We start from the raw sequence: 27,773 nt of genomic DNA, 5'->3' as shown, positions 1-27,773 counted from the left end.
AATAACTATTACTGATATTATGGGTAACACTTTGATAGTTTTGTTTAAAAAGAAGAAATTATAGAAAAACAACAGGAAATTCATAGTTCATCTGCATCAAGATACAATGATGTCCTGAAATAATGCCCAGAGAAGGGCTGGAGTTCCAACATTTGCAGGTTACATAAGCAGATTTACCCTCAAGTTGATGAAGCTTGAATTTCAGGCTTTGCTTACATGAACCCCCGTCAAGGTAGGCACAGTTACATATTTTTATAAATTAGCAAATGTATAATGTTTAACTACAATTTGTTGTGGCCTCTGTCTCTTGCCCCTTAAACTTGCCTTCTGTCTTAGGTATCCTTGTATTGATTAAAATAGGAGAATGATCACGTATATTTTTGAAATCAAACTAAGAGGAAGTTGATTTGGGGAAATACTAAGTCCAGGTTCAGTAGCTATGTTTATATGACTTCTGTCACTTCTATAAAAAAGTCATTAAGGTTTGAATAGGTCATTTTAACTGCAATTTGGGAAAATAAGGAATGTGAGAAATTACAGACTCCTACGTTGGATACATGTAAAGGGATGCTTTAAAGAAAGAGAAAGATCAGACAGAAAAATTAATGGAATATGAAACAAAAGTTGTAAAACTGAACAACAGAGTCACTTGAAATAGTCTGCCATCGAGAAGAGAATTATAACAAAATAAATTTTAAATTATAACAAAGGTAGTAAACTATTAAAAGAAAATGACAGATCTAGGATTGAAGTATAAATTATTACAAATCATGAAGATAGGTAACTCATAAATATATTGGAAAAATTTATACTTTTGCTGATGTGTAGATAAAATAGTGACATCATGATAAGGTACGACTCAAATTCAATCATATAATAAAGATATCCATGAAAAACTGGTTAATGATATTGTCATTTCAACAAATATTTAAGAGGAGTCACTGCAAATCACCTTAAGACAAGAAAACTTAAAATGTAAATCTTATAAAGATCCTTGGTAGATATTTCTCCAAATTTGACAATAATCCTGAACATTTACATAAAATTACAATAATAAATATTGAAGCTTAAAGCTACTTTCCAAAACTTGAAATAATTAAAAATGTTTTAATTAATCACATGACAGGAATAATGAGTTGTCTTTCTAGAGCTAAATGGTACAAATGGGACAAAACCATTGTCCCATGAAGTAGTCATCAAAGATGTAAGTTAAATGTGTCAGGAGGAGAAAAGAGGGATGTCAGAAGTTATAGAATCCAAACATAACTATTTTTATGTTGGTGGAATTTGCTAGATTTCCTTTCTTTGATTTGTAATTTTTATAATTTAGTATCTCCTTCTAAGTAAATATTATTTTTATATTTTGTCTTATCTTAATCATTTCATTTTCTTTCCTTAAGAAGATACCCCAAATTGAATAACTTTCAGGCACCCCAAAATCTGTATCTGACTACCATGTGATCTTGGACACTGTCTAATCTCTATGCTCAGTTTCCTCATTTTTAAAATATAAACAATAATAGTATCTATCTAGTAAGATAGTTATAAGGATTAATAGAAAAAAGAGACTAATTGAGGTAATAATGTATAAAACATTGGGCATAGTACCTGGCTGATAGTAAGTACTCCATCAATGATAACGATTATTCTTACAATTAGTGTTAATTTACGGGGTCCCTGGGTGGCTCAGTTATTAAGCGTCTGCCTTTAGCTCAGGTCATGGTTCTGGGATCTAGCCCTGTATCCGGCTCCCCACTCAGTGAGGCGCCTGCTTCTCCTTCTCCCTCTGCCTGCTGCTCCCCCCACTTGTGCTCAGTCTCTCTCTGTCAAATAAACAAATAAATAAAAACTTTTTAAAAATAGTGTTAAATTAATAGCCAAAAAAGAATAACAGAGCAAAATAAATGACATAGTGTCATCAATAATAATTTTGCATATTGTTTGTATTTGCTAGGAAATATTCTCTTGATCCAGAACCAATGCATTCATGTGTGGTTTTGTTTTTGTTTACAGTGGATATGACACTTTTCAAGAGGAAAGGATTTCAATCTGTTTTACTTAAATTCATCACATGAACATAGAAAATGTGAATTTACATTTTCATTTGTGATATAATATGTACTTAAATTTTGCATTCGAGATAATTAACAAGAGCTTTAACTCCTTATTTGCTTTATATCTAGGGCAAGATTTTCAACCTCCCTGTTTCTCAGATTCTCCACCCTGAAAGGTAGACAAGAGCTCCTTACCTGGAAGGCGGCTATATGCCATGCCCTCTTCTTCTCCACCACAGCATTCTAAATCTTTGCTCACAATCTGTCCACCACAACACTGCTGGCCATAGCCATCATGAAGCCTCCCAGCACAGCAAATCTGGTTTCCTGAGGAGGAGTAAGGCATTTTGCCACAGCAGGAGTCACCGATGCCAGTGGAAACCCGATTGTGCTGTTCATCTGGACAGCATACTTCACCTGTCAATTTAGGACAATAACAATCATTGCATAGTTAAAAAAATATGCTTTGACTCACAATGAAATTTTATCAGTCATATTGCAGATGCCAACTGGTTGATGGAACTATTAGAAAGAATGCTGTCATTTTGGAGTTGCAAAATTTCAATACGACTTAAAAATTTTTGTATTAAAGAGGTATAAACATATATCTACTCATATACACAGGTGGTAACTTAGAAGTAACGCTATGCTGCCTATTTCCTCTCTCACCCCTAAGAAATGTGTACATTAGGTCTGATAACATGATTAAGTAACATTACAAAAAAGTTCGTCCACAAATACTTTTCAATCTATGTCATGTATTTTTCTGGAAAGTGGAGTGGATTCAGAAATTAACCTAAAAGTTGGATTCCCTAGATTATGTTTTTTTTAACCAATTTATAATTATTTAAGCAAACAAAATACTTTCAGTGTGAAGATCAATTAAAAGAGAGGAGATAAAAATACTATATTCAAGTCAGCACATCAGTACTTTGCTGGGCTGTGGCAGACACTGAATTTCACTAATGTAGTTGCACCCACATGCTCCCTTTGCATGATATTCCAGGAAACTTGAAACAAGAATAAGATAGTCTTTTGCCTAGTGCCATGGTACCAAAGTTTAAATTTTATAAATGTCAATAGGCAGCATTTGTGGGGGTAGGAAGATGCTTTAAAAGACAGAACAACTCTAAAGGACACACAAAAAAAATTTCATCTTTTAAGGATACCTTGGAAAGGACTACTAACAACTTGGTGGATCTAAAATTAAAACTGTATTTCTCCTCTCTAGCTCATGACCTAACTCTCAGTTGACCTCCTTTCTGAACCCTTGGACCCTGACTCTCTCTTCCCTCTTGCCTCACTCTTCTTTTTTTGTGTCTTCAACAGATCCTCCTCTCTTCACTTCACCCTTTAAAATATATCTTTCTCCCTGGACAATATTCCTTCATTTTATCTTATAAGGTCTATAAGTATATTGGCCAGCCTCTGGCAGGTCTTAAAGCTCTAAACCATGGTCCAGATAAGATTTACATAATCTAGTTAATGACTTGCCAAACCTAAGAAAAGGAAGACTCAAATTCATTAAAAAATTAGGATTCCCTTAAGAATTTATGGTCTTGGACTTCCTGATCTTTATCAATTAGTTTATCTATGTTTGAGGTTGAAATATTCTAAAGCTTGTTTAGTAAAAACAAGATGACTTGCTTACCAAAATGATATTAAAAATATGGGGTAATATTTATCTATGGATACATATGTAAAGAATATAAAAAATAGGAACAAGAATGCCTAGAAGGTATCCTTGAAGTCTTTCTTATCCATATTCATTGGTCAAAAATCCATTCTAGTAGATGAAATGTACAAATTACTAGAAATACACAACCTAAAAGACTGAATCATGAAGAAATAGAAATTTAGAATAGACCTATAACTATTAACAAGATTGAATCACTTATTAGAAACCTCCCAACAAAGAAAAACTCTAGACCAGATGGTTTCACTGGTGAATTTTACCAAACATTTAAAGAATTGATGCTAATCCTTCTTAAACTCTTCTAAGAAACTGAAGAGGAATAAATACAACCTAACAAAATTTATGAGGTCAGCTTTGCCCTGATGCCAAACCAGACAAGACAATTTAAGAAAAAACAAAGCAAAAACTACAGACCAATATCCCTTATGAAAATTGATGTAAAAATCCTAACAAAATGCTAGCAAACTGAATTAAAGAGCATATTTAAATGATTATCCAACATAACCAAGTGGGATTTATTCCTGGAAAGAATGCAAAGATGGTTCAGTACATGAAAGTCAGTGTGATATACCATATTAACAGAATGAATAAAGAAAAACACAAGATTACCTCAAATGACATAGAAAAAACATTTGACAAAATTCAACACTATTCTATTATAAAAACATTAAATAAACTAGGTATAGAAGGAAACTATCACAACACAAAACAGAGCATATATGAAAAACCCACAGCTAACATTATAATCAACAGTGAAAGTTTTTCTCCTAAGATCACGAAGACAAGGCTGTCAGCTTTTGCCACTTCTATTCAGCATAATATTGGGACTTATAGCCAGAGCAATTAGACAAGAAAAAGAAATTAGGAACATCCCAACCAAAAAGGAAAAAGTAAAATTATCTCTGTTTATAGCAATGCAATTTTATATGTAGAAAACCCTAAAGATTCCACAAGAAACCTGTTAAGACTAATAAAAGAATTCAACAAAATTGCAGGATACAAAACCAACACATAAAAATTAGTGTTTCTATACACTAAACCTGAACAATCTGAAGAGGAAATTTTTTTTAAAAAAAGTAATTCCATTTACAATAGTTTAAAAAATACTTAAGAATAAGCTTAACCAAGAAGGTAGAAGACTTGAACACTGAAAACTACAAAATGTTGATGAAAGAAATTTAAAAAGACACAAATAAATTTGACATCCCGTGTTCATGGATCAGAAGATGATACTGTTAAGATGTCAATACTACCCAAAGTGATCTACAGATTCAATGCAATCTCTATCAAAATCCCAACAATATTTTTTGCATAAACAGAAAATCTAAGCCCAAGTTGCAATGGAATCTTAAGGACCCCAAATAGCCAAAACAATTTTGAAAAAGAATAAAGTTGGAGGTCTCATACTTCCTCATTTCAAAACTTACTATAAAGATACAATCAATACTACAAAGATACAATTAATAATCAAAATGGTGTGGTCCTGGTACAAAGACAGACATACAGACTGACGGAACAGAATAGAGAGCCTAGAAATGAAACTACAAAAATAACCAAATAATTTTCAACAAGGGTGTCAAGACCATTCAATGATGAAAGAACTATCTTTTCAGCAAATGGTCCTTGGAAAAATAAATATTCACCTGCAAAAGAATGAAGTTGAATCCTTATCTTATATCATGTACAAAAATTAATTCAACATGGACCAAAGACCTGAATGTAAAGATAAAATTACAAAATTCTTAGAAGAAACATAAGGGGAAATCTTCAAGACATTGGACTTGGCAATAATTTATTGATTATGACATCAAAAGTACAAGGCAACAAAAGAAAAATAGATGTATTGCACCTCATCAAAATTTAAAAGTGTTATGCATCAAAAGACATTGCTGACTATATAAAAAGGCAAACCATAGGAGAAAATATTTGTAAGTTATATAACTGATAAGGGACAAACACCCCAAATTTCCAAAGAATTCCTGTGACTCAGCAACAAAAACACAAACAACCCATTAAAAAAATGGCTAGAAGACTCATACAGATATTCCTCCAAAGAAGATGTACAGATGGCCACTAATCATATGGAAAGATGTTGAATATTTTTAATTATTAAGAAAATGCATATCAAAATCGCTATGATTTTATACTACTTTATAGTCAGAAAGAACAGCTATTATAAAATAAAGAAATAGAAAATAGTATGTTACCAAGGAATTAGATAAATTGGGTCTTCTGCATATAATAAATTGCACATTGTTGTGGGGAATATAATATAGTATAGCTTCTGTGAAAAACACTAAGGCAGTTCCTCAAAAAATTTCACACAGAATTTTCTTATGATCCAGGAATTTCACTTCTGAGTAAAGTTAAAAAAATATATACTCAAAGCAGGACTCAAACAGGTATTTGTACACCAATGTTCATAGCAGTATTGTTCACAAAAGTCATAAGGTGGAAACAATCCAAATATTCATCAGTAGATGAATGGACAAAGAAAACGTGGTATATCCATACTATGGAATGTTATTCAGTCTGAAAGACAAAAGAAATTCTCACCTATTTTAGAATACAGATGAACCCTGAAAACATAGTATGTGTATATGAAGTACACAGAGTAGTCAAATTTATAGAGTCAGAAAATAGAATGGTCATTGTCAGGGGCTAGGAGCTAGGGAGTTAATGTTAACATTAACAGGGAGTTAATGTTTAATGGAAACAGAGTTTCAGTTTGGGAAGATAAAATGTTCTGGAAATGGTGGTGGTGGTGATTGCACAACCATGTGAATATACTCAGTGCTGCTGAAATAGGCACCTAAAATGGTGAAAATTATAAATTTTGTTATGTATACTTTACTACAATAAAAAAGTCCAGTTCCATAAACAGGGGAAACATAATTCCATGCCTAGTTTCAGAGACCACTTAGCTACCAGTAGGAATACTCTGTTCTCAATGGAAGTCAAGATTTCAATAATTCCTTGGAAATCAGAAGATAGGATATAGACAATGTCTTCTCTCTAAATTAGAAGAACTTGATGAGCGCTTGGAAGATACTTTGGCTCACAAAAAAAAAGAAAAAAATGGATCAAATTAATAGATTTCAGATTAAGCAACTAAGTAAAGGAAGAACAAGGACATATCCATGTCTAGTCTACACAAAGACGAATGTCATTTTTGTAAGGAAAGGGGACACTGGAAGAACATTTGCTCTACTTTAGCTAGAAAGAATTAAAAAAGGAAAAAGACAAACACTGGCACAAGAACCTCTTTCTGTGGAAGCAGCTGCTCTGGTCAATCCATAACTGCCTTTACCACAAAAAAAGAGAACTTTTCATGCAGTGGTAGAAACTGAAGTTTTCATATCTAATTGATATTGGGGTGACACTATTATAAATTCTACTATGTTTCTATCATTCCTTCCTAGGAATAACCTGTCTCAGAGGTAGACATTTCAAATACATTCCAGACTCTCCCTTTGTCTTTGTCTTCTCTTTAATCAACATACTTTTCTGCTAACTTTGTATTTTTTCCACTTTGGTGCATTTGATGGGAGGAGTTTTTTTTGTTAATGGGATGCTAGGACTAAATGTGTATACACAAACCTGTTTCTTGAACTCCCACCAGAATCCCCAGCCTATAATTTGATGATGGCACAGGCTAACTATTGAACTCCTGATGACTTCATGATCTACATCTCAGACCTTGAATCTGTCTTCAAGAGTCACTGGGGCAAGGAGAGTTTAGATATGGGATTCATCGAAGAGGTTAAACCCTTAAAGGTCTCTATAAAACTATGTCCTTCTTGAAACTGGCTAAAAATTCACTAAAAAACAAATGATGGTTGTTGAAAAAAATCAGGTCCATTGTACCCACATAACTCCAGAAAAGACTTCTTATTCCCTATTGTAATCCTTATAATATCGCATTCATTCCATCCAAAAAATAAATGAGTTGTATACTACTTTGCCCAAGATTTAAGGCCATTAACAATATTGTGCTTCCTCACTTCCCATAGTTCCCAACGTGATACCATCCCCTCTCCAGCCCCTGAGACAGTTGCTTAGAGTAATAGGTCTACGGGTAGCAGTTTTTCGTATACTCCTGCACTCACACTCCGAGTATCTTTTTTTATTCACTTGGGATAATTATGCCCCAAGAGTTTACAGAAATGCCACTTTAATTTTCATAATTATTTTACCATAGCATTAGAGTGATAAGCAGAATATGACCTCCCAGAGATGTCCATGTACTAATAATCTCTGGAATCTGCGAATATGTTATGTTAATGACCAAAGGGGGTTAAAGCAGCATGATGGAACTGAGCTTGATAATGCTATGTGAGAAAGGACTGAGTACTATCGCAAGGCTGGAAGATGGTAGGAGGCCCCCAGTCGAGGAATGTGGGCGGCCTCTACGAGGTGGAAAAGGATTCTTTAAGGCAGTCTGGCTTGATACACTGTTTCTGGCCCATTCTGGCCATTTGGAACTTCTGACCATGAGAAATGTCAGGTAATAAAATTGTTTTGTTTTACGCCACCACGTTTCTGGTAATTTGTTACAGGAGCCCTAGGAAACGAATACACTAAAGATACTCGGTTTCCGCTTCAAAACTGCACTCCTACACAACGTGTGGATGATCTTCCGTTATGTTCCTGTGAAAGCTTGACAAATTGATTCTCTGTATTTGTTGACAGTGGTAGCACAGAAATGACATAGTTTCCAAGCATCCGTGTTTTCAGAACAAAGCGCATTTCCTAGGGTCTGGATTTGAAACTGTGAGGTCATGCAAAATAGAAAGTCTCTTTCTCTTTAAAGGTTGGAAGCTATTTGTGACTTCCCTAGTCAATTGCTGAAAGCCAGCTTAGATAAAGGATTGCTTGGTCTCTTAGAATCAACAAGAATCAATGAGGATTCCTGGGCTCATAGGATCTCAATGTCCATTAGACATTTGATTCTTAGCTTTTATGAACTGGTTGCCCTTTAACAGAATTGGATAAAAGTGGACGCACCTGAGTCTTTGCTCTAGAATAATTCATAAGAGACTATCTCTTGTCACCTACAGGATGCCTCTTAACCTCATGTACTCTAATGCTCCCCAATTCTTATCAACCTTTCCTTCTATTTGCACACAAAAGCTTTGGGGGTTCTAATTCCAGAAGTCAGAGAAATCAGAGACATAAATTTCCCACTAATATTACTTAGTTTAAGTAACCTAATGAAGGTCAAACAACTAATAAGTGAAAGAAATGAGATGTGAAGCCAGGCAGTTTGACTCCAAAGTCTGTCATTTTTATCCACTCATTACTCAGCATCACACCAGCAAACCCCTATACAGAATTTTCTTTTATTAGAATATGATCATATACATTATTACCTGAAATAACGACCTTAGTCTCTAACTGGGACGTTTTTGCTTGCTTTCTTTAAATAGGAATTTTCAATGTAATTTTAATGGAGATAAATTTTCTTTCTTTCTGCTCTACCAATATGCCAGAAGAGCATATTAAATTACATGTATGAAGTCATCACATTATTATATAATACAGTATCTCTAATGGATCAATCTAATTTTTAATCATACAAATTTCAATCTCCACTAACCGAGTGACTTGCTCTTGTTCCTATGCTTACTTTTCCTATTTATAGAATAGAAATAGAATTCTAAGGCATATGACTTTAACATTTTTTAACATTTTATTTAAAAAATCACCCATTTAAAATTCACCTATTGGGGTGATGCATAATTCTATGAATTTTAACATAAAGATACAATTAGGATACAGATGAGTTTCATCACTCCCCCAAACTCTGTACTATTCTTTCAGTCATGCCTCCTCTCACCTATCACCATTGGCAACCAGCGATTTGCTCCCCATCGCCACAGCTTGTCCTTTCACATGTCATATAAATGGAATCTCCCAGGACATAACTTTTGAGCCTGGCTTCTTCCTTTTCCTTTGCCTTTCCTTTCTTTTCTCTTTCTTCTGTTTTTCCTTTCCTTTCCTTTTCTTTCTTTCTTTCTTTCTTTCTTTCAGATTTTATTTATTATTTGACAGAGTGCGAGCACAAGCAGGCGTAGCAGCCGAGGAAGTGGGAGAAGCAGGCTGTCCACTGAGCAGGCAGCCTGATGTCTGGCTTGATCTCAAGGACCCTGGGGGTATGACCTGAGCTGAAGGCAGACGCTTAATGGACTGAGCCACCCAGAAGCCCCAAGACTGGCTCCTTTCACTCAGCATACTATCTTTCTGGTTTTTATTAGTAGTTTGTTCCTTTTGATTCCTGGGTAGTATTCCTTTGTGTGGATACACCATAGTTTGTTCCTTTACCCACTGAGGGACATTTGAGCTATTTCGGGTTTTGGGCAATTATGAGTAGAACTGCTATTAACACTTGTGAGCAGGTTTTTGTATAAACACAAGTTTTCATTTCTCTAGGGAAATTACCAAGGAGTGGGTCAGGGCATAATCAGTTTTCTCTGAAGGTATGAAATCCTGGAATGTAGGGGACAGTTGGCTTAGTTGACAGTCTTTAAAAGGATCCTTTAAAAAAAAAAAGATTTTACTTATTTATTTGTCAGAGAGAGAGAGCACAAGCAGGGGGAGCAGCAGGCAGAGGGAGAAGCAGGGTTTCGCTGAGCAAGGAGCCCAATACAGGACCCCATCCCAGGACATGGGATCATGTGGGATCATGATTTGAGCTAAAAGCAGATGCTTAATAGATTGAGCCATCCAGGCATCCCTTTTCTTCCTCCCTTCCTCCCTTCCTCCCTCTTTCTTTCTTTCTCTCTCTCTCTCTCCTTCCTTCCTTCTTTTCTTCCTTCCTAAGGATTTTACTTATTTATTTGTCAGAGAGAGAGAGTGAAAGGATCCTAAAACATGGTATGCATAAGCAGAAGGAAATTCTAATTTTTTCTTCTACTAGAAGCCAAAAAAGGAGGAAAGACCTTATTGTGAGCAGTGAAGTCATTGTACTTGTTACACTCCTCTGGGTAAAAGGATTTTGAAACTTGGTCTCAAATGTGGTTGCATGTTTTTTAAATCTCCACAGCCAGAAAGCAGTGTATCTTCTTGGCAAACTTTAACATAACCTACCACATGGTAGAGGGGCAGCATAGTTAGTTAAATATCATTTAGGACAATTGTGGGTTTAGAAGAAACATTGTGTGTGTGTGTGTGTGTGTGTGTGTCTGTGTGTGTGTGTGTATGGGAAAATATATATATTGGGGAAAACCAACATTTTTTAAAGCCAGTTTTTAGGATAACAAATATTAATTAGTTTAGATATTTTCTTATTCAGTCACTGACAGAAGAAAATGCTTTATAAAAAGAGATGTGGATTATATCAATGAGAACCAAAACTGATCCTTTTTCCCTCAAAAAAGGTCTATTAGACGTAAGATACAAGGATCAGTCACCTTCTCATTAACCTCTCAAAATGAATCTATTCCACAACAGGCTTGAAAATGTTTTCTCTCTAAAAGCTACCATGCAGTCTTCACAGTTAATTGTTATTCTTATCAAAGAATGACCCACATTAACATTTAGCTTGAGGTCATTAGCATATTTATAAAAAAAAGGGGAGTGGAATAAGCATTCTTTCCTCTGCCACTCTTTGTTGTAGAGTGCTATGAAGGAAAGTTGTGAGAAAAATACGAAGTAAATATTATTAACTAATATTTCAGACTAATCTATAAATATCAAAATGCCTATATCCATCTTAGCCTGGAACTGACAGAGTACTGATTGAATTTTAATTGCATTTAGATACAAGATGGTTTGGGGTCACTATGCTTTCTTTCTTGATGTAAACAGTGTTAAAGCAGTTAACAAAGACCATTGGCTGAGGACAGAGGTCACAATATAATCTCTTCATTTAGGTACATTGAGATTAATGATTGCAGCAAAACACTCTCTTTGATTATCCCATGAGATTGCATTTTTTTCCTTTGACACCATGGTAGGCATTCTAATACTGTGATAAATGAACTACTTAAAAGGAATCCAGATATGGACCACGCTCAACAGTTTGGAAGTTATTGAAATGTTTGAGGTTTGAATGAGCATGTGTCATATACAGATCAGGAAGGTTTTGAAAATTCTTGCTTCAAAAATTACTTATTAAAAAGTTTTGTATAATGTCAATAAATGACTTTTGGACTTTCATGGTTTATTTTATCTTCAGGAAAAAAGAGTTAAGATTATTTGAATTTCTTTTTTCTTTTTTTTTTTTTTTTTTAAGAAAGAGGGAGAGACTACAAGGGCAGGGAGGGGCCCAGGAAGAGGGAGAGAGTCTTAAGCAGACTGCAGTGCTGCATGGAGCCCAACGCAGGGCCTGATCCCACAACCTTGAGATCATGACCTGAGCCAAAACTAAGAGTCAGATGCTCAACTGACTGAGCCACCCAGGAACCTTGGAATTTTTTTCTTTTAATTAGATTGTTTTCTTAGCTTGAAATCTGACACTTGTGTTAGGATTGAGAAGGGTGAAACGCAAATCTAAGAGTTAACAGACATGATGAATACAACCAATGATTTTTCCTCAATGTTAAGGGACAGAGAATATTTTCTTAGTTTCAACAGTTCACTGCAAATCATAATATCAAAAATTTTCATGAGACTTGGTAATAAAACCACTATCATTTAGTTCTATGTTAGAATTAGAGAAAATCCTGGTATGGTCCATTAGTCTAAATAACAGGAAAGAAGACAACAGAACATGCCCATCTCATCTATATAATTATATTTTTCAGGGAAAATTTTTGCAGGGGAAAGAATATAGGAAATGTAGTAGAAAACTCCCAAAGTATAAACTATTTTGAGAGAGTAAAGCATTTGGCAGAGTTTGATTAGTTGTTAACACGATAATTTCAGGATAAAGAAGTTATCCTTTTCTACAAAATCCTTATTTCCAACACCATTGTTTTTTCTTACTTGGAAAATCTAGTTGATTAGGAGTTACTTAATTATGAAAGTATTTTTTGCAAAAGAATAAGAACAGCATTGCTATAAAGACAGATTTGTCTATTAGTATTAAGGAAAAATTATGAAGATTAGAGAGTCTCTGCCTTGAATAAACTTGCATATATTTAATGACCTCACCTTCCCTTTTTGCTCTAGTATTTTTACAAGAGATTTCTCTCTCACATACCTTGGATAAGCATATTTATGCAAAAACACAAAGGTACACTGAACAATGACCTGAATTAACTGGATGTTTAACATAAATTCCTAGTTACACTAGGTATCCTGAAGCATTCAGCTTTTCTCGGACATCTTCTCTTTATCCCCTATCTGTTTTCTTCGCTTCTGAAGACACAGGCATTAAACTTAGGTGGTAGAAATAAAAATCTGTATTGTCAATGGCTTTCTCAGGATAAATAGTAACTGTCAGTGGCAGTAATGAAGAGGTTTAGAAGTCTGAAATAGTCACTTTAAAAACTATGTTAACATATATTAACATATTTTGGTTTCTAAGAAAAAATATTTGACTTTTTCTTTTCCCCCATCATTTTGCTTCTTAGAGTCCACAGATGAGTGAAATCTATGGTATTTGTCTCTCTCTGACTGACTTATTTTGCCTAGCATTATACTCTCTAGCTCTATCCACTGGGTTGCAAATAGCAAGATTTTATTCTTTTTGATGGCTAAGTAATAATCCATATACCACATCTTCTTTATCTGTTCATCAGTCAATGGACATATGGGCTCTTTCCATAATTGGCTATAGTTGATAATGCTGTTATAAACATTAGGGTGCACAGATTCTTAACTACAGAAAACAAACTGGAGGGTTTGCTGGAAGGGAGGTTGGGGGGAGCATGGATTAAATGGGTGGTGGGTGTTGTGTGAGTACCGAGTATATACAAGTGACAAATCATTAAATTCTACACCTGAAACTAATATTACACAGTATCTTAACTAACTGGAATTTAAATAAAAACTTGGAAAAAATAAAGTAAATAACAGATTCAAAAAAAAAAAAAAGAGTAAATCGAGCTGAGCATGGATTTTGGAAAGACATGCGGAGATCTGCCCTCCGGCTCTTCCACTCCCACGTCTCTGAGCCTGCTTTTGTTATCAATCCTTTCTGAATCTGTTTCCTTATTTATAAACTTTAGATAAAATACCAATATCCTACAGTAGTGGGAAGTATATAAGGTATCATATGTAAAACCTTTAAATACAGAGTCTGCCAGAGACTTTTTGTTTTATAAATACCAAATCATCTTTATTCTCAATTTGTATAGTTTCGTGTAGTTGAAATTTGGACAGTGCATATTTGGTCACTCAAAACAAGAAAGAAAACGGGAGTGCGAGAAGGGAAAAGTCTCTCTTTGCTATTCTTCGCAGCAACCTTCTTTCTGCCCTACCACAGACAGTGGACTAGTCTCCGATAAATGGAATTTGTGTTTATAATCCATCCAGGGACAATGCATGTATAGTCCAGAATAGAAATGGAGGAAATGAAGAATGGCTTCATGGGGTGGAACACTTAGAAATTCACAGAATTTATGGTGAAAATGCTTAGCCATGGGAAGAAATAAAGTAAAAAATAAAGGGAGTTACCAGGTCTTGATAAATTTCCTTACGCGGTAGATACCGTAAGTCCCTTGTGTTCCTTCTCTTTTAGTACCTACCTAGTCTTGCTTAGATTTCAACAAAGCTGAAAGAAGAAATGATATTTAAAAGCAGGCGGCTGGTTATGTGTTAGTCATTCAATTTTTGTTGAGGAGATGCTTGAAATAGTTGATGGGCATGAGTCATGGATTGGCTTTTTCAGGTTCCCAGACTACTGATGTAAGGGCCAAGGGCAGCTGCCCAAGATGGCCCATTCTGGCATGAAGATTTTTTTAAGCTAAAGGCAATCGAGACCATGAAGGCTGAAGAGAAACTTTTGCCCCTCCCTTAAATACAAAGAAGAATCCAAATTGGCTGTCTTTCCCAGAATAAGGATTATTAGCAGAGATAAATTTCATCTGAGTGACCCATCTGTATGGCAGGGCAAACAACTAATTACCAAACATCTGCTTTTCTTCTTGTTGCTCTGTGAAATACATTCCTTTCCTCTGATGTCCCAGGTCCCTACCCCTCCCCCTTAGTTCAGAATGACATATAGACCTCATTTTGCCTGACTGTCCTCACTGTCTTTGGAATTTCATTGTTTGTGTGGATTCCTGGTAGGCACATTATTAAATCTGATTTTCTCCTGTTAATCAGTCCCCTGTCAGTTTGGTTTTAGTCCAGCTAGAAGGTGCTTGAAGAGGACAGGGATTCTTGCTCGCCAACATTGAGCACACCTGGAAATGATCCTCACCTGGTAGAATTCTAGTGTAATACCCAGAGCAGCAGTGATGATCTGGTTGAGCCTCTCGTATTCGGCCGCCACAACAAACCACAGTTGAATTCAAAACGAATGGGATATATTTCTCTTCACAGCAGTGGTGCCCAGGCTGGGGGTCGTAGAGAACTCCATTACAGCAAACCTGAAGGTGGGAATTGGGGTTAAAGAAGTATCAGTTTAATTAAAAGTACTAGACCGTCCTATCTCATGTGATACAATTATACTCTAGTCGCCCTTGACCTGAGACCAAATGTAGTATATTAATGATAAAAATTTAAAAGTTTGAAAAATGCATTTTCCCAGTATCGTTTAAATTTTATATATGCTATGATACAATGTAGCTTTTTTAGACTTCAAGCATGTTTTGTGCTCTGTTATCACACTCTATAAATATGAATTCTCTTTTGAATGTCAGTGCTCCCAATGTAAAGAGGATTTAGAATTGCAAGTGAAAAATTGCCTTCATATATGTGTTTTTATTTTAATCAGTGTTTAATTTGAAAACACATTTATGGAAACCTGTCATCGATCTTTCCTTTTTTTAAATAAACAGCCTTTTCCTTATAATTTATATGATCACTTATTTACAAACCCAATCTTCAGACAAGGTAATCTCAACAGACTCTAACATTTACATATATATATATATATATATATATATATATATATACACACACACACATATATATACATGTACACACACATATATATATGACATATATATATGTATATGTCATAGGCCACCATATTAAAAAAAGAAATTTATATGGAAATTAATTTTGAAAAGCCCTTTTAATGATGTGTTTTTTTCCAGGAGCTGTAGAAGAAATTATGTGCTTGAACAATCAAATAATTATTTGCATGCTCACTTCAGGTCTGAGAGACTGTCATTCTGTATATATAACAAATCAAATGCTAAATAGTTGCGGAAATGTAGCCTCAGAACCTACACTTGGCATAAGTCACGTAAATTAGATAGAAGCTTCCTGTGGCAGGGAAAATCAACCACTATTTAGAGGTGCTTCTCTTTTTCCATTTTGCACATCGCTATTTCTAGCTTGCACCAACTCGTGAATCAAGCTCAGTATAAAGTGGCAGAACATGGGCTAAGTCTTCAAACACCACTAGTGTAGTACTTCATTCATTTTTCAAAAATCATCAAAGAACAAAGAAATAGGGCTCTTAAATTCAAAGTTTACACCTGCAGGTAGCCATGCTAAATCAACTGTGATAAATTTCCTTTTCTGTATTTAGTTATTAGCAGTGAGGACTCAGAATTAGTCTCATGCCAGAGATAAACTGGGTGACCTTCTCTTTGATGCCACACTCTGTGTGGAAAGTAAATTTGAAATTATGACCCATGTTAAGACTTAAGCACAAAATTGTCATGTGTTTATTTGGGGATTTAAGGATGCTGGTCATTTTTGCTTTCAGGGGAAAACAATGCTCACCTTCTTCTTGTTTTATGACAGTGACCTAAAAGCTTGCTCTTTGTCATGTGGTCTTAAAGGATTTGTTCAAGTCCAGTTCTCATGAAGAGAATTTCTAGACACTGAAGTCCATCTAGCCTTTTTCTTCAGTAAGCTTCTCTAGTCCTTATCATTTTCCTGTGGGATCATCACTGGAACGTGTATTTAGTGTGGGCGCATTAGAACCGGCTCATCCCATCTTCCCACTGCCATTCTCAGGCTGCTTTAGCCACATGAAACTTGTGTGAATTTTTTCTAGTGCCTTTTGGTTCAGATCATTGGTGGGTCCCCAAAGTGATATGCTCAAGCAATTATTTCTCCCGGGAGGTCTCCACGTAAACAGAATTATTTCTTAATTTCTAATTCAAGTTTCAAGTTAGCTGTCTCAGAAAACATAAACGGAAATTTCACTAACTTGAGTTGATAAGTGTGTACCTAATATCTGAATAGCCTTTTCCTTGTTGTATAGTTTTCCTAAAGCAAGTCTATAATGTAGTGATTCTCAAAATACAGTTCCTGAAACAGATGCAAAGGATTCACCTGGGGACATGTTAGAAATGCAAAATTTTCACACTCCACCCAAGATTTACCAAATTTGAGTTCCTGAGGGTGGGACCTGCAATCCGTGTTTTAATAAGCCTTCCAGGTCTGATGATCACTGGGGTTTGAATACATGGTAAGTTTTGCATATGTATTTCTAGTCCTCCTGATATTGTGGTGATTTAGCCTAAAAATTCTTAGTCTCTTTTCTGTCTCTTTCCAACTTCTCACCCAAGAAATATATATTCATAGTTAACTCTAAACAGAAATTTACAAACAATTGCTTTCTCTTGAGATTTTAATTGACTTCCTTTATTCTCTTTAACTGTCAATACCTGTGTATGTCCTTAATCCTTAAAAAGAAAAATAAGCCTTTGCTTAATGCATTGAAGATTTTGTTCTTTCTCCCAGAGAACATTTTTTTAATGGGAAAATTTATTCCAGCATTTTTCCCTTCAAAAATCCTGAATTTAATTTTATTTTATGGAGGTATGTTCATCACATAGTGTACATTTAATGGCCTAAACTAATGCAAAACTTAGGCATAATGGCAATTCAGGAGACTATGTACCAAAAAAAAAAAAAAAAACAAAAAAAACAAAACAGTATAGATAGTAACTGCTAGATTTAAAACATTTCTTAGATGATAGCCACTGCTTGGCCAGTGTCAGCTGTAATAATTTGTATTTTGATCCATATTGCTTCAACAACTCACTTCCTTAATTACTGTGTCTTTTTGCAGTGAATCTTTTGAATTTAGTAACAGCTTTAGTACATTAAATGTGTGATGTTGTTGTTGACAAATAGGAACATTATTTCATTAGGTGAAATCCTACCTTCAAAGTAAGGATTCTCTGCATCATTTGTCAATAAAAGCCATTTGCAAACTCCTGTCTGGCTGTGTTATTGATCTGATTCCTAAACTGCAACTAATATGAACATTAATCTGCAAATGGCCATAATTTTAAAATATTTCTGCCAAACCATGGAAGGTCCTGCTCACAGTTACTCATCAGTGTCATGGAAACTAACAGCCAGTTGTAGCTGAATGGATTTGTTGCAAGGAAAATTCAAGTCATTCAATCAAATACAAATTCGGGAGTTCGTTGCCATTTCAATAAACTAATATTTCCTGTGAAGATGATAAAAAATGAGAAGGCTAAGATGTTCATGAGGAGGAAGGGTTTTTATAAGCATCCTTTCTTTTCCTTGGGGTCTTCCTGATAGACTAGTGGAAAAATTGATTATGACAAATCATGGTTTAGGAAGCAAGTGATTTCACCAGGAGTGTTTAGTGAGAAAAACATATTTCACTGACTCATATGAAAAGATATACCTTAGCTTCAGGAGAATAGCACCTATGTCCACAGATGGTTTTAGGTTTTTGACACTTCACTGCCTTGCAGAGCTCACCCCTGTGGTCCTTTCTTAACTTCTGGGTTTTAGGGCATGAAAGCCATGTTTTACGTAAGACATCATATCCGAGAATGATACCATTTGGCTTCCCTGGAGACATCCAATCAACTTGAAGGGATCTGCAATGGATAGAATAATCAATACCTCGGAAAAGATCACATTTAACATCCCTGCTCTCAGCCTCACGTACTTCCAGTTAATCTCCCAGACTGGTCAAAAGGTCCATTTTGTCAACAACTTCTTAATTAAGAAGCTGCAGCAAAAGAATGTATACAACTACCATACAGTATGGTAAGAGAATCAATGAAAACCATGGAAGCTTTTGGGAGGATAACATATGACAAGAGTCCAGTGATCTCCCACTCTGAACTACAGAGACAGGAGAGTACCACTGTTTTGGTTAATCAGGAAAACCAACAGGAAAAGTTGGTTGGACAAGGAAAAATAAGACACAGGTAATATGAAAAGGTGGTAAATAAGGTAGAAATTAGAATATGTTGCAGACCTCATCTATACTTAAAATCACCATCTCCTTTGCCTTCCTTTCCCAGCTCACACATAGCTGTTCATAGATATGTAGCTAGAAAACCACAGTGGGGGTCTCTGAAGGTTCCTAGGCAATTTCAGCTTTCTTGATACAGCCATCACCTGCCCCTTTTCCCTGTCTGTTAAACATGATGTCTGCAACTTCAGCAATCAACCTGCAGCCACTTGAGAAAGATCATAAGAATCTCCAAGAGAGGCACCATGATATTTGGTACAGGTGAACCAACACCAGCCACCATTTACAATCTCTGGAACTATTTACTTAAGCTGCTGTTGTTGGGTGTCTTTTTACTTGTAGCCAATATAAATGTGCAAATTGACAAAATTTTATTATCCGTGGATAAACTTACCAACTGGTGAAAAAAAATCGATAAATGTATTATTTATAAATTATATCATGATAAACTAAATGTAATATCCTTCCAAATATACTTTGCTTAGACATATATTGATATTTGACTAATATAAACAGATTTGTTTCTCTAATAATTTTTTAAAAGATTATTTATTTATTTATTTGAGACAGAAAGAGCACATGAGCATGGGGCGGTGGGGAGAGGAGAGTGAAAGGGAGAAGCAGCTGCTCAGTGAGCAGGAAGACCTACATGGGGCTGGATCGCAGGCCCCTGAGATCATGACCCGAACTGAGGGCAGAACCTTAACCTACTGAGCCACCCAGGAGCCCCTCTAATAATTCTTTAAATATCATAGTTGGACATGTTTTGTGGCAAGAAATATAGGAATTGGAAATTCCCATAACAAATATGTTTACATCATTGTATTCTATGGGATGCTTGATTTTTAAAAGTAGAGCAACAATCATTCTAAATCTGAGTATACTATTTTGGGGGGAGGTTGGTATACAATAAGGGCATAGTATTCACCTAAAACTTAATTGCAGACTCAATGATCTATTAATATTTATTTTGTTGAAATAAATGAAATCATAACATTAAGCTGTCCACTAGGAATCAACCCTGAATAAGATGATTTGCTCTCATGTTAATGTCATAGAACTTTCATTTTGCAGTTAGGACTACTTGCCAGAATGATACAGCCTAGATGACTCACCATACTATCTTTAGCATTTTTAAAATAAGCTCTATAAGCAGAATAGTTAAAAATTTTAATAAAGTTCCAGAGATTTGGATATGACATATTCTTGAAATTTATTTAGCCTGGCAAAGGAAGCCTTCCTATTTTACATGGAAATGTAAAATAATAATTACTTTTATTCTCATTATTTTCAAAAAAAGGGTAGAACTTTGACATTCAAGATGAATTCTATTTTTATAATTCTAAAATTTCCAACTATAACAATTAACCAATTACAAACAGTTATCAGGCACTTTTACATAGAAAACATTCCAGTAGGTAATTTGGAAGAGAGCAAGCACACATAAGCTTATATAAGCTATACTTTAAAGTTCTTACAATAAAAATCTTACAATAACTTACGTGACCACTTTTCTGCCATTGTGTTAAGTGGTATTTTTCTTATACCTTTCATTTTAAGAAGAAATATATCTTTACAGGCAAAATTACTGGACCCTATCAGAATTCCAAGTGACATCACATATTAGGAATTCAATTAAGCCCAAACATTTACATTAAAAAGCAGCAGTCAAGATAAACCTTGACATTTTAATAGACTGCTCAAAAAAAAAAAAAAAAGAAAATCATTATTTCATTTTCTTGGGGGTACAAACATAACACATTCACTAATAAGACTCTGTAGATAGGAAATTAATGTCACCTACAAGAGAACAGTTTCATAGGTGACTTGTATAGTCACCATTATTATTCTAAGGTCTTTATCCAACTTTCAAAATTAATTCCACATTTTCCAGATACCTCTTTTGTATTCACTGCATAATCAACCACAGGAAAGACTACATTTAAGTGACATTCAAGGGTCTGACTTTTCTACAAAAGCCAGTGAATTAGTAAAGTCTAGAAAACACCATGTAGAATACCACATCATTGTAACTTCTTCTTCTAGCAGAAAATAAGTGTGGAGTCAGACTACTTATATTTTTAGTGATAACAGGAACAGTTTTGCTTTTGAGGATATGAATCAGATACAAGAAGATATATGATCAAAGAAGAGTAACAAGTTTAACACCTATACTACACCTCTCATTAGAACCAAGGAAAATGACATGAACAACCTTTGGTTGCTGATTTGAAATGAAACGGAAAAATGACACAGAAAAACCTTTGGTTGCTGATTTGAAATGAAAGACATCTCTGAGAAATATGCACCACTATTATCTGGATTGATGGTTTCATTCCTTTAATGTTTAAGAGTAAAATAGAAGAAACACTCTCATACCATAGGCATGAACGTTAAATATCAGGGAAACAAACTGAAGCTTTTTGGTATAGATTAGTAAAGGCTGTATGCTCATGCAGAAAAATCAACCAACTGTAAGTCCTTGAATGGATTTTTTGGGTAGATTTGTTCATAAAGTCATGATTGGAGTATAATTAACTCCAGAACACTAGGGACTAAAATTAAGCTACCTTAATAAAGTTTTGGATGAAAACCATTATATCTACACATATTTTGATACATGGATTCATTGATACTGTTCAGACATTTTAGTTGGAGTTTTGTTTTTTTTTTAATTACATCACGTTGTTAGTAGATCTACTATTCTACTTCTATTACTACTATATACTACAGTGGCCACCACCACAATAATCACCACTTTCAATTCTTAATTTGGGAAGTACAAAATAACATTGAGGATAGAAAGGAGTATGGAAAAAATCATTTATCACCCACCCTTATACAGATGAATATTAACATGTTACATGTCAGACAGACTTTTTTTAATGAAGAATTAGGGTTCCCCTGGTATCTTTAATATTTTATTCTAATATTTTATTACCATTTTGTCAAAATGTTCTTGTTTGAACCAAAGAAAAAAAATCTTCATATACTTTGAGATATCAGTCTAGATTATGGATCTGGATTACCTGATCATGTTTACAAAGACTTTTTTCCCCTTTATTTAACTTGGTTATTTTTGTCAGTTATTTATGTAACACTTAAATTCTTCCAGATTATGGCTATCACAAATGATCAGGTAACTTTTAATACAGGATTAAATAAATGTTGTATGATGAAAATATTAACTCTCATCTCTCAAATCAAGTCATTACATATTTAATTATCTATGAGAATATTTAACATAACTTGTAATAGCTAAAAAATCAAAAGACGAAATATGAGTCCTTGGGTAATAGTTAATATAAAACACACATAAGCAAAGATCACCGTTTCTAGACTAAACAATGAGGATCTCATGGGACAAATGCCTGTGGACTTGAATTCAGGAATGAGGATGAGAAGGAAATGGCAGGAAAATCAACATAAGTAAAAGTCAAGGGTGGGAATCATCCTACATGTGTATGGAAGAGTGATGTGACCAACTTGCAAAATGAATAAGCTACATCTGGCAATAAAGGAGAGACAGTTGAATAAAAGAAAAAAGTTTATGGAGTCCCTCAGATATCATGTGGCGTTTGATAGCAAAGTGGTATGACTGTGCAGTGTTGTCACTACCAGAAGATAAAGCCGCATTAGAATTAGTGACCTGACAGGTTAGAGACAGAAATGTCAGTGAGCTACATTAGTAACTCAAGGACAAAAGAATGTTGAATGGGATTTCCCTCCTGTATGGGATTTTGAACTACAGCCCCAAACAGGATGACAGATAATGAGTTCCTCCACTTACAAGTGGGAAGTATTTCACCTCTAAAGGGAACAGCAGGAGTCTATTGATTTCTGAAGATAAAACTGCTCTTTAACATTGGCCCATCACCCAGAATAACCAAAAATAAACAGAATTCTAAGAGAGTTTTAGAAACTCTCACTAAATATTTAGTGAATATTTATTAAATGCTTCCTATATGCTGGGCACTGTTCTATATTCTTCAGTGAATAAGACAGATGAAATCTTCCTTTTATACAAAACTTAAATTTTCCTTGGTTAAGAAAGACAGTAAAGAAACACATAATTATATCATATGTCAGGTGGGTGGTCTGAGAAGGCCTGGTTCTTCCAGGCAGAAATTTCAAAGAAGGGAAGAAGCAAGCCCAGAGGAGTTTCTGGGCAGAGGGAGCAGGAAGTGTAAAGGCACAGAGACAACAGTGTGCTTGGCTTGTTGAAGAGTCAGTAAATCTAACAGGACTGGACTGGACTGAGCAAGAGACAGAATGTTGGAAAATGAGATCATGTGGGTGTTGAGAGGCTGGAATGGGGGTTTGCTGATGGTGTACAACACAGAAATAACTGGATTTGTTTTTGAGTGTGTTGGAAAGTCATCGGAGGTTTTTGAGGCAAGGAGCAAAAGAGGCGTTATTTACTCAGTGAAGAGTGACATCAAATCCACCCCTTAAATTCTGCTAACATACAGGAAGCTGAAGAAGGCATTCCGAACACGTCACTTAGAGAACCCGGAAGCAGAGAAATGGGAAGCACTTGTTTCTCATGGTTGTACTTATTGAGACAGAGAAATGTCTAAATCTAATCTGTTGTTGGCCCAGGAGAATAGTAAGGAGTTCAGGAACAGCTTGACATGGAGCTTGACAGTCTATATAAGCAAAGAAAAGGTGCTTTCCTTTAGAGAAAGATATGAGAATCCTGTGGCTAGGTATTACCCAGAGCAGCTGCAGTGGAAAGATAAAATGAAGAGTGCCACATAGCACAGATCAGTGAGGTTCTTTTCAACCATGCAATCTTGAAACTCACCTAGGCTTGAGCCAGCTTAAAGGTATACTGCTCATGATGGCAGCCTTCTAGGAAGAGGAGACTCCAGCAAGAAGAGTCCTTGGGATGTGCTACTCTGTTGGCACCACAACAGATCAGTTACAGAGAGCAACCCTCATGTCCGGGAACTTGGATATGTGGAGATCCTCTCAGGACCTCTCAAGGGAAATGCAATTGTCCAGAAAAGTGTCACCTGACACATGGAGGCCTTTGATGGTCACTCAGTGTTGTCAGTGAAATAATAACATTGACACACTAGACTAAAGGGGACAGGAAAGAAAAAGCAAAGAGCAGGAAATGGGCAAGGTGTGATCAAGCTCAGCCTGTAACATGGTAGAATCTTTGAACCAGACATGAGCTTAATATGTTGCTGAAGACAGAAAAGACTTTGTAACACTGGATCATGAATCTTAATTACCAAAGTAAGACTCATAACTAAAAATAATACAAAAGCCATAAGATGTTTCTGAGAGGCATTCAAGACTTGAAGAGAGGACAACCAAAGGATTATGTTTAAGACAGCAAGTAGTGGGCAAAGAGCAAAGATTTTACCTCTCTGTATCTCAATGAATTAATGGGTTACATAATCTTAAACGATGAAAACATGAGCCAGGGTGGTGTTGGTGGAAACGGAGATGAGGTCTCCATTAAGATGATGCGTCAAAAGGAAACGTACTAAAATTGCTATTTAGTCAACTCAGGAGATTAAAAAAATTCAAAGATCTATGTCTGTAATAGTATGCAGGTGGTGGTGCATTTGTGAAAATGGCTGTTGGGAAAGATAATGAGTTAGGTGAGAATGAGCTGCTGAGGTTTGAGGCAGTGGAAGCGATGGATGGAGAGCACTACAGAAAATCAGTGGACAACTGCATACATGAGACTAGAGTGTGGGGAGAAAACAGGGCCAGAGACCTTTGAGACATCGGAATAACAAAACTGTGATGTTTAAATTATCTGATTAGGAGGGAGAGCCTTTCTATTCAGGACACCCATAATGAATAAATGGATTTGGAATGGACCCAATAAAAGAAATGAATGGGTATTCAGAGTGCAGGGGACAGTGTAGTCCTTAAAGGCCAAAGTGGATGAGGAAGAGATGGATTTGGCTGAAATCCACACGGTCTACCTCAGGGACTAAGCAGCTTCTGCGGATGTTAAAAGAGTTTGGGAAAGAGAGGTTGCTGAGGAAATGGCAGGGGTACTGATGGCAGAGACTTAAGAGTAAGCTCGCTATTCTGTAAGGGCTTTTAGTCAAACAGTGTGTCTGTTATCAGAACTCACTGGCCATTAAGATAATAACTGCTGAATTATAATATTGGATTGTATCTGTACAACGGTAGTAAATGTACCTCAAATGAGCCCTTTCAAGAGGGATCCTTTAAAGACCCTAACAGAGGGATACCTGGCTGGCTCAGTCAGTAGAATATGCCACTCCTGATGCTAGGGTTGTGAGTCTGAACACATGTTGGACATACAGCCTATGAAAAAAGAAAGATAAAAAGAAAGAAAGAAAGAAAGACAGACTCTAACAGAAAGTTCCAGGTCAAATTAAAATGTGTCTCCAGTTGTCCGTATTGGTGAGAGAGGAAGTATAAAATATGGGTGAAGAAGAAGACTGATTTGACATATTACATCTACAACCCAACATTCTATTAAAAAAAGATTAAGTTTTTCACACAAGATATAAAACTTTACTTCAGTCACTGAAAAAAAATCAGAAAGGGAAAACAAAAAAAAAGTCATACTCTAACAACAAAAAAAAGAGGCCTCAAAATTTCACCTCAAATTTGGTGAGCTGAAAGAGGAAAATCTTTTTCTACAAGCTATAACCTCTTTTGCTATTTTGAACCCTAAACTAAGTAATTTGAAAATATAAGAGGATTTATAAATGATGATAGTGGTTTAACCTTCATTTAAAGACACACAGCCTGTGCTGCTATCATAAAGGCTTCTGAAAAGTCCGTATGTAAAAATATAATTTATATCATTCAGTAGCTTCAGGCAAATTTTTAAACAATTATTTGCGAATGCTACAAAGACATTATACCACAGACTCCTCATCAATAAAACAGCCCTGAACTGATGTGGAGCTGAAAACACTGCCATGGTTCCAATTAAAAACAATGAAAGACTATCTGTGTTCTCTCTCTGCTTTCCTTTGACCCTCATCCCTGGAAATCATGCACTTTGGAATACTAGCAGTAACTAATAAAATCTCTTTCTTGTTTATATTCTTTTACTTTTTTTTTTAAGCTTATCCAGGTATAGAGAATAAATAAGTAAACTTGACAGGCAGCCCAGCACTAGGTGAAGCCGTCAGCTCCCCTGTTTATCATATTTTAGCCCAAACCGAAGACAGCCAGCTATCTTCATCCGGCATAGACGCCACATTCTCAAGGACCAGAATTAATGAATTAACTATTGATTAAATTCCACTCTAGCAAATCCACCAAGGCAAATAAATGAACTACCCAGGGCACGTGTAGGCCATGGCCAGACATGTCTGGGCTATCGATCACTAGTTAGTATTCTTTTGGGATATAGAAGCAGCTGATGATAATATGACAAGTATGGAAAATGTGATGTAGAAGCAGAGTTTATTTCTGGAGGAACAGTGTAAAGAACTAGAAGTGCTTGCGTGATCCTTCAACATTGCTTGCTATAGTGTCTTTGGTTTATATGTTATAGGAAAAGCAAGTCTAAGTAAGTGCTTGTGATGCAGACATTATAAGGCATAAGTTAAGACAACTACAAAGATCACTTGATGCAGTCCATGGATATAATCAAACAGGCTGAAACACTATCTGTATATGTTATTAAAATATATGAAACTTAAATGTTACTGACAACTATGCCCTACCAAAAATAAACAAAGAATCCAAGAAATATGCGTCTTATTAGAAACCAAGTTGTTCTAAGTGCTATAGAAGTTAACTCAGTCTGCTGACATTTTTCTGGAAAACTTCTCATTTGATTTTGCCCATTGCTAATACAAAAGAGATTTTTTTGAACCAAAATAAAAACATAACTAACAAGTATACATTGCCAGAAGTATAATAAAATTACACAAATAATAACATGCACATAGGAGGCTAACTGCTTTGGTGTTGGTATAATTTTGATTAATGGCTTGGCAGTCTGTGGCTGCTCATTAGAGTTGCCTTTGGAAATTGTTGCTCTTCTATGATGAATCATTTTTAGAAAGGAAAGATTTTCCTTGCCAATATTTGGTTGTGAATGATTTCTATCAAGTTTTTTCTTTAAAAAAAAAAAAATGGAAGCAAGGAAGGTAGAAAGAAAGAGAAAAACAACAAAAAGGAAATAAAGTTGGAATGGCTGGATGGCTCAGTCAATTAAATGTCTGACTCTTGGTTGCAGCTCAGGTCACGATTGCAGGGTTCTGGAGACTGAGCTTCTGCTCAGTGGTGAGTCTGCTGAGATTCTCTCTCCCTCTGCCCCTGGCCCCTCCCTTAAAAATAAATAAGCAAAAAAAAAATTTTTTTTTTTTTTAAGGAAATAAGGGGGTGCCTGGGTGGCTCAGTGGGTTAAAGCCTTTGCCTTCGGCTAAGGTCATGATCCCAGGGTCCTGGGATGGAGCCCCACATTGGTCTCTCTGCTCAGCAGGGAGCCTGCTTCCCCCTCTCTCTCTCTGCCTGCCTCTCTGCCTACTTGTGATCTCTCTCTGTCAAATAAATAAATAAATAAAATCTTTTTTTTTTTAAAAAAAAGGGAAATAAGTTTGCCAAAGGGATTAGAATTTAAAAAATACATATGTGGTTGAGAGGGACTTTCTGTGGCTGGCCAATATGGAGTAGACCTGTTACCACCTCTCTCTCTGATCAACACTAAAAAGTATGCAGAACAGGAAACAACCACCCGAGGATTCTGAAAGGTTTAACAATAGAGACAGATCAGGAGGGGAGCCAAAACTTG

At 35.5% G+C, this 27,773-nt stretch overlaps 1 protein-coding gene across 1 annotated transcript in view; it reads right to left on the bottom strand.

The window, feature by feature from the left end:
• The window catches only part of USH2A (usherin), a 689,941-nt gene that overhangs the window by 170,608 nt on the left and 491,560 nt on the right, over positions 1-27,773 (bottom strand). The window contains exons 47-49 of the mRNA XM_044266844.1: positions 18,434-18,632; positions 15,062-15,230; positions 2,250-2,471 (exon numbers count right to left, since the gene is read on the bottom strand). Of these exons, the coding sequence (XP_044122779.1) occupies positions 2,250-2,471; positions 15,062-15,230; positions 18,434-18,632 (590 nt within the window). The remainder of the gene's footprint in view (positions 1-2,249; positions 2,472-15,061; positions 15,231-18,433; positions 18,633-27,773) is intronic.

This window comes from Neovison vison, chromosome 10 (assembly GCF_020171115.1).
Source record: "Neovison vison isolate M4711 chromosome 10, ASM_NN_V1, whole genome shotgun sequence".
In the NCBI taxonomy this organism is placed as follows: domain Eukaryota; kingdom Metazoa; phylum Chordata; class Mammalia; order Carnivora; family Mustelidae; genus Neogale; species Neogale vison.
This window is presented reverse-complemented; position numbering and strand designations above follow the sequence as displayed.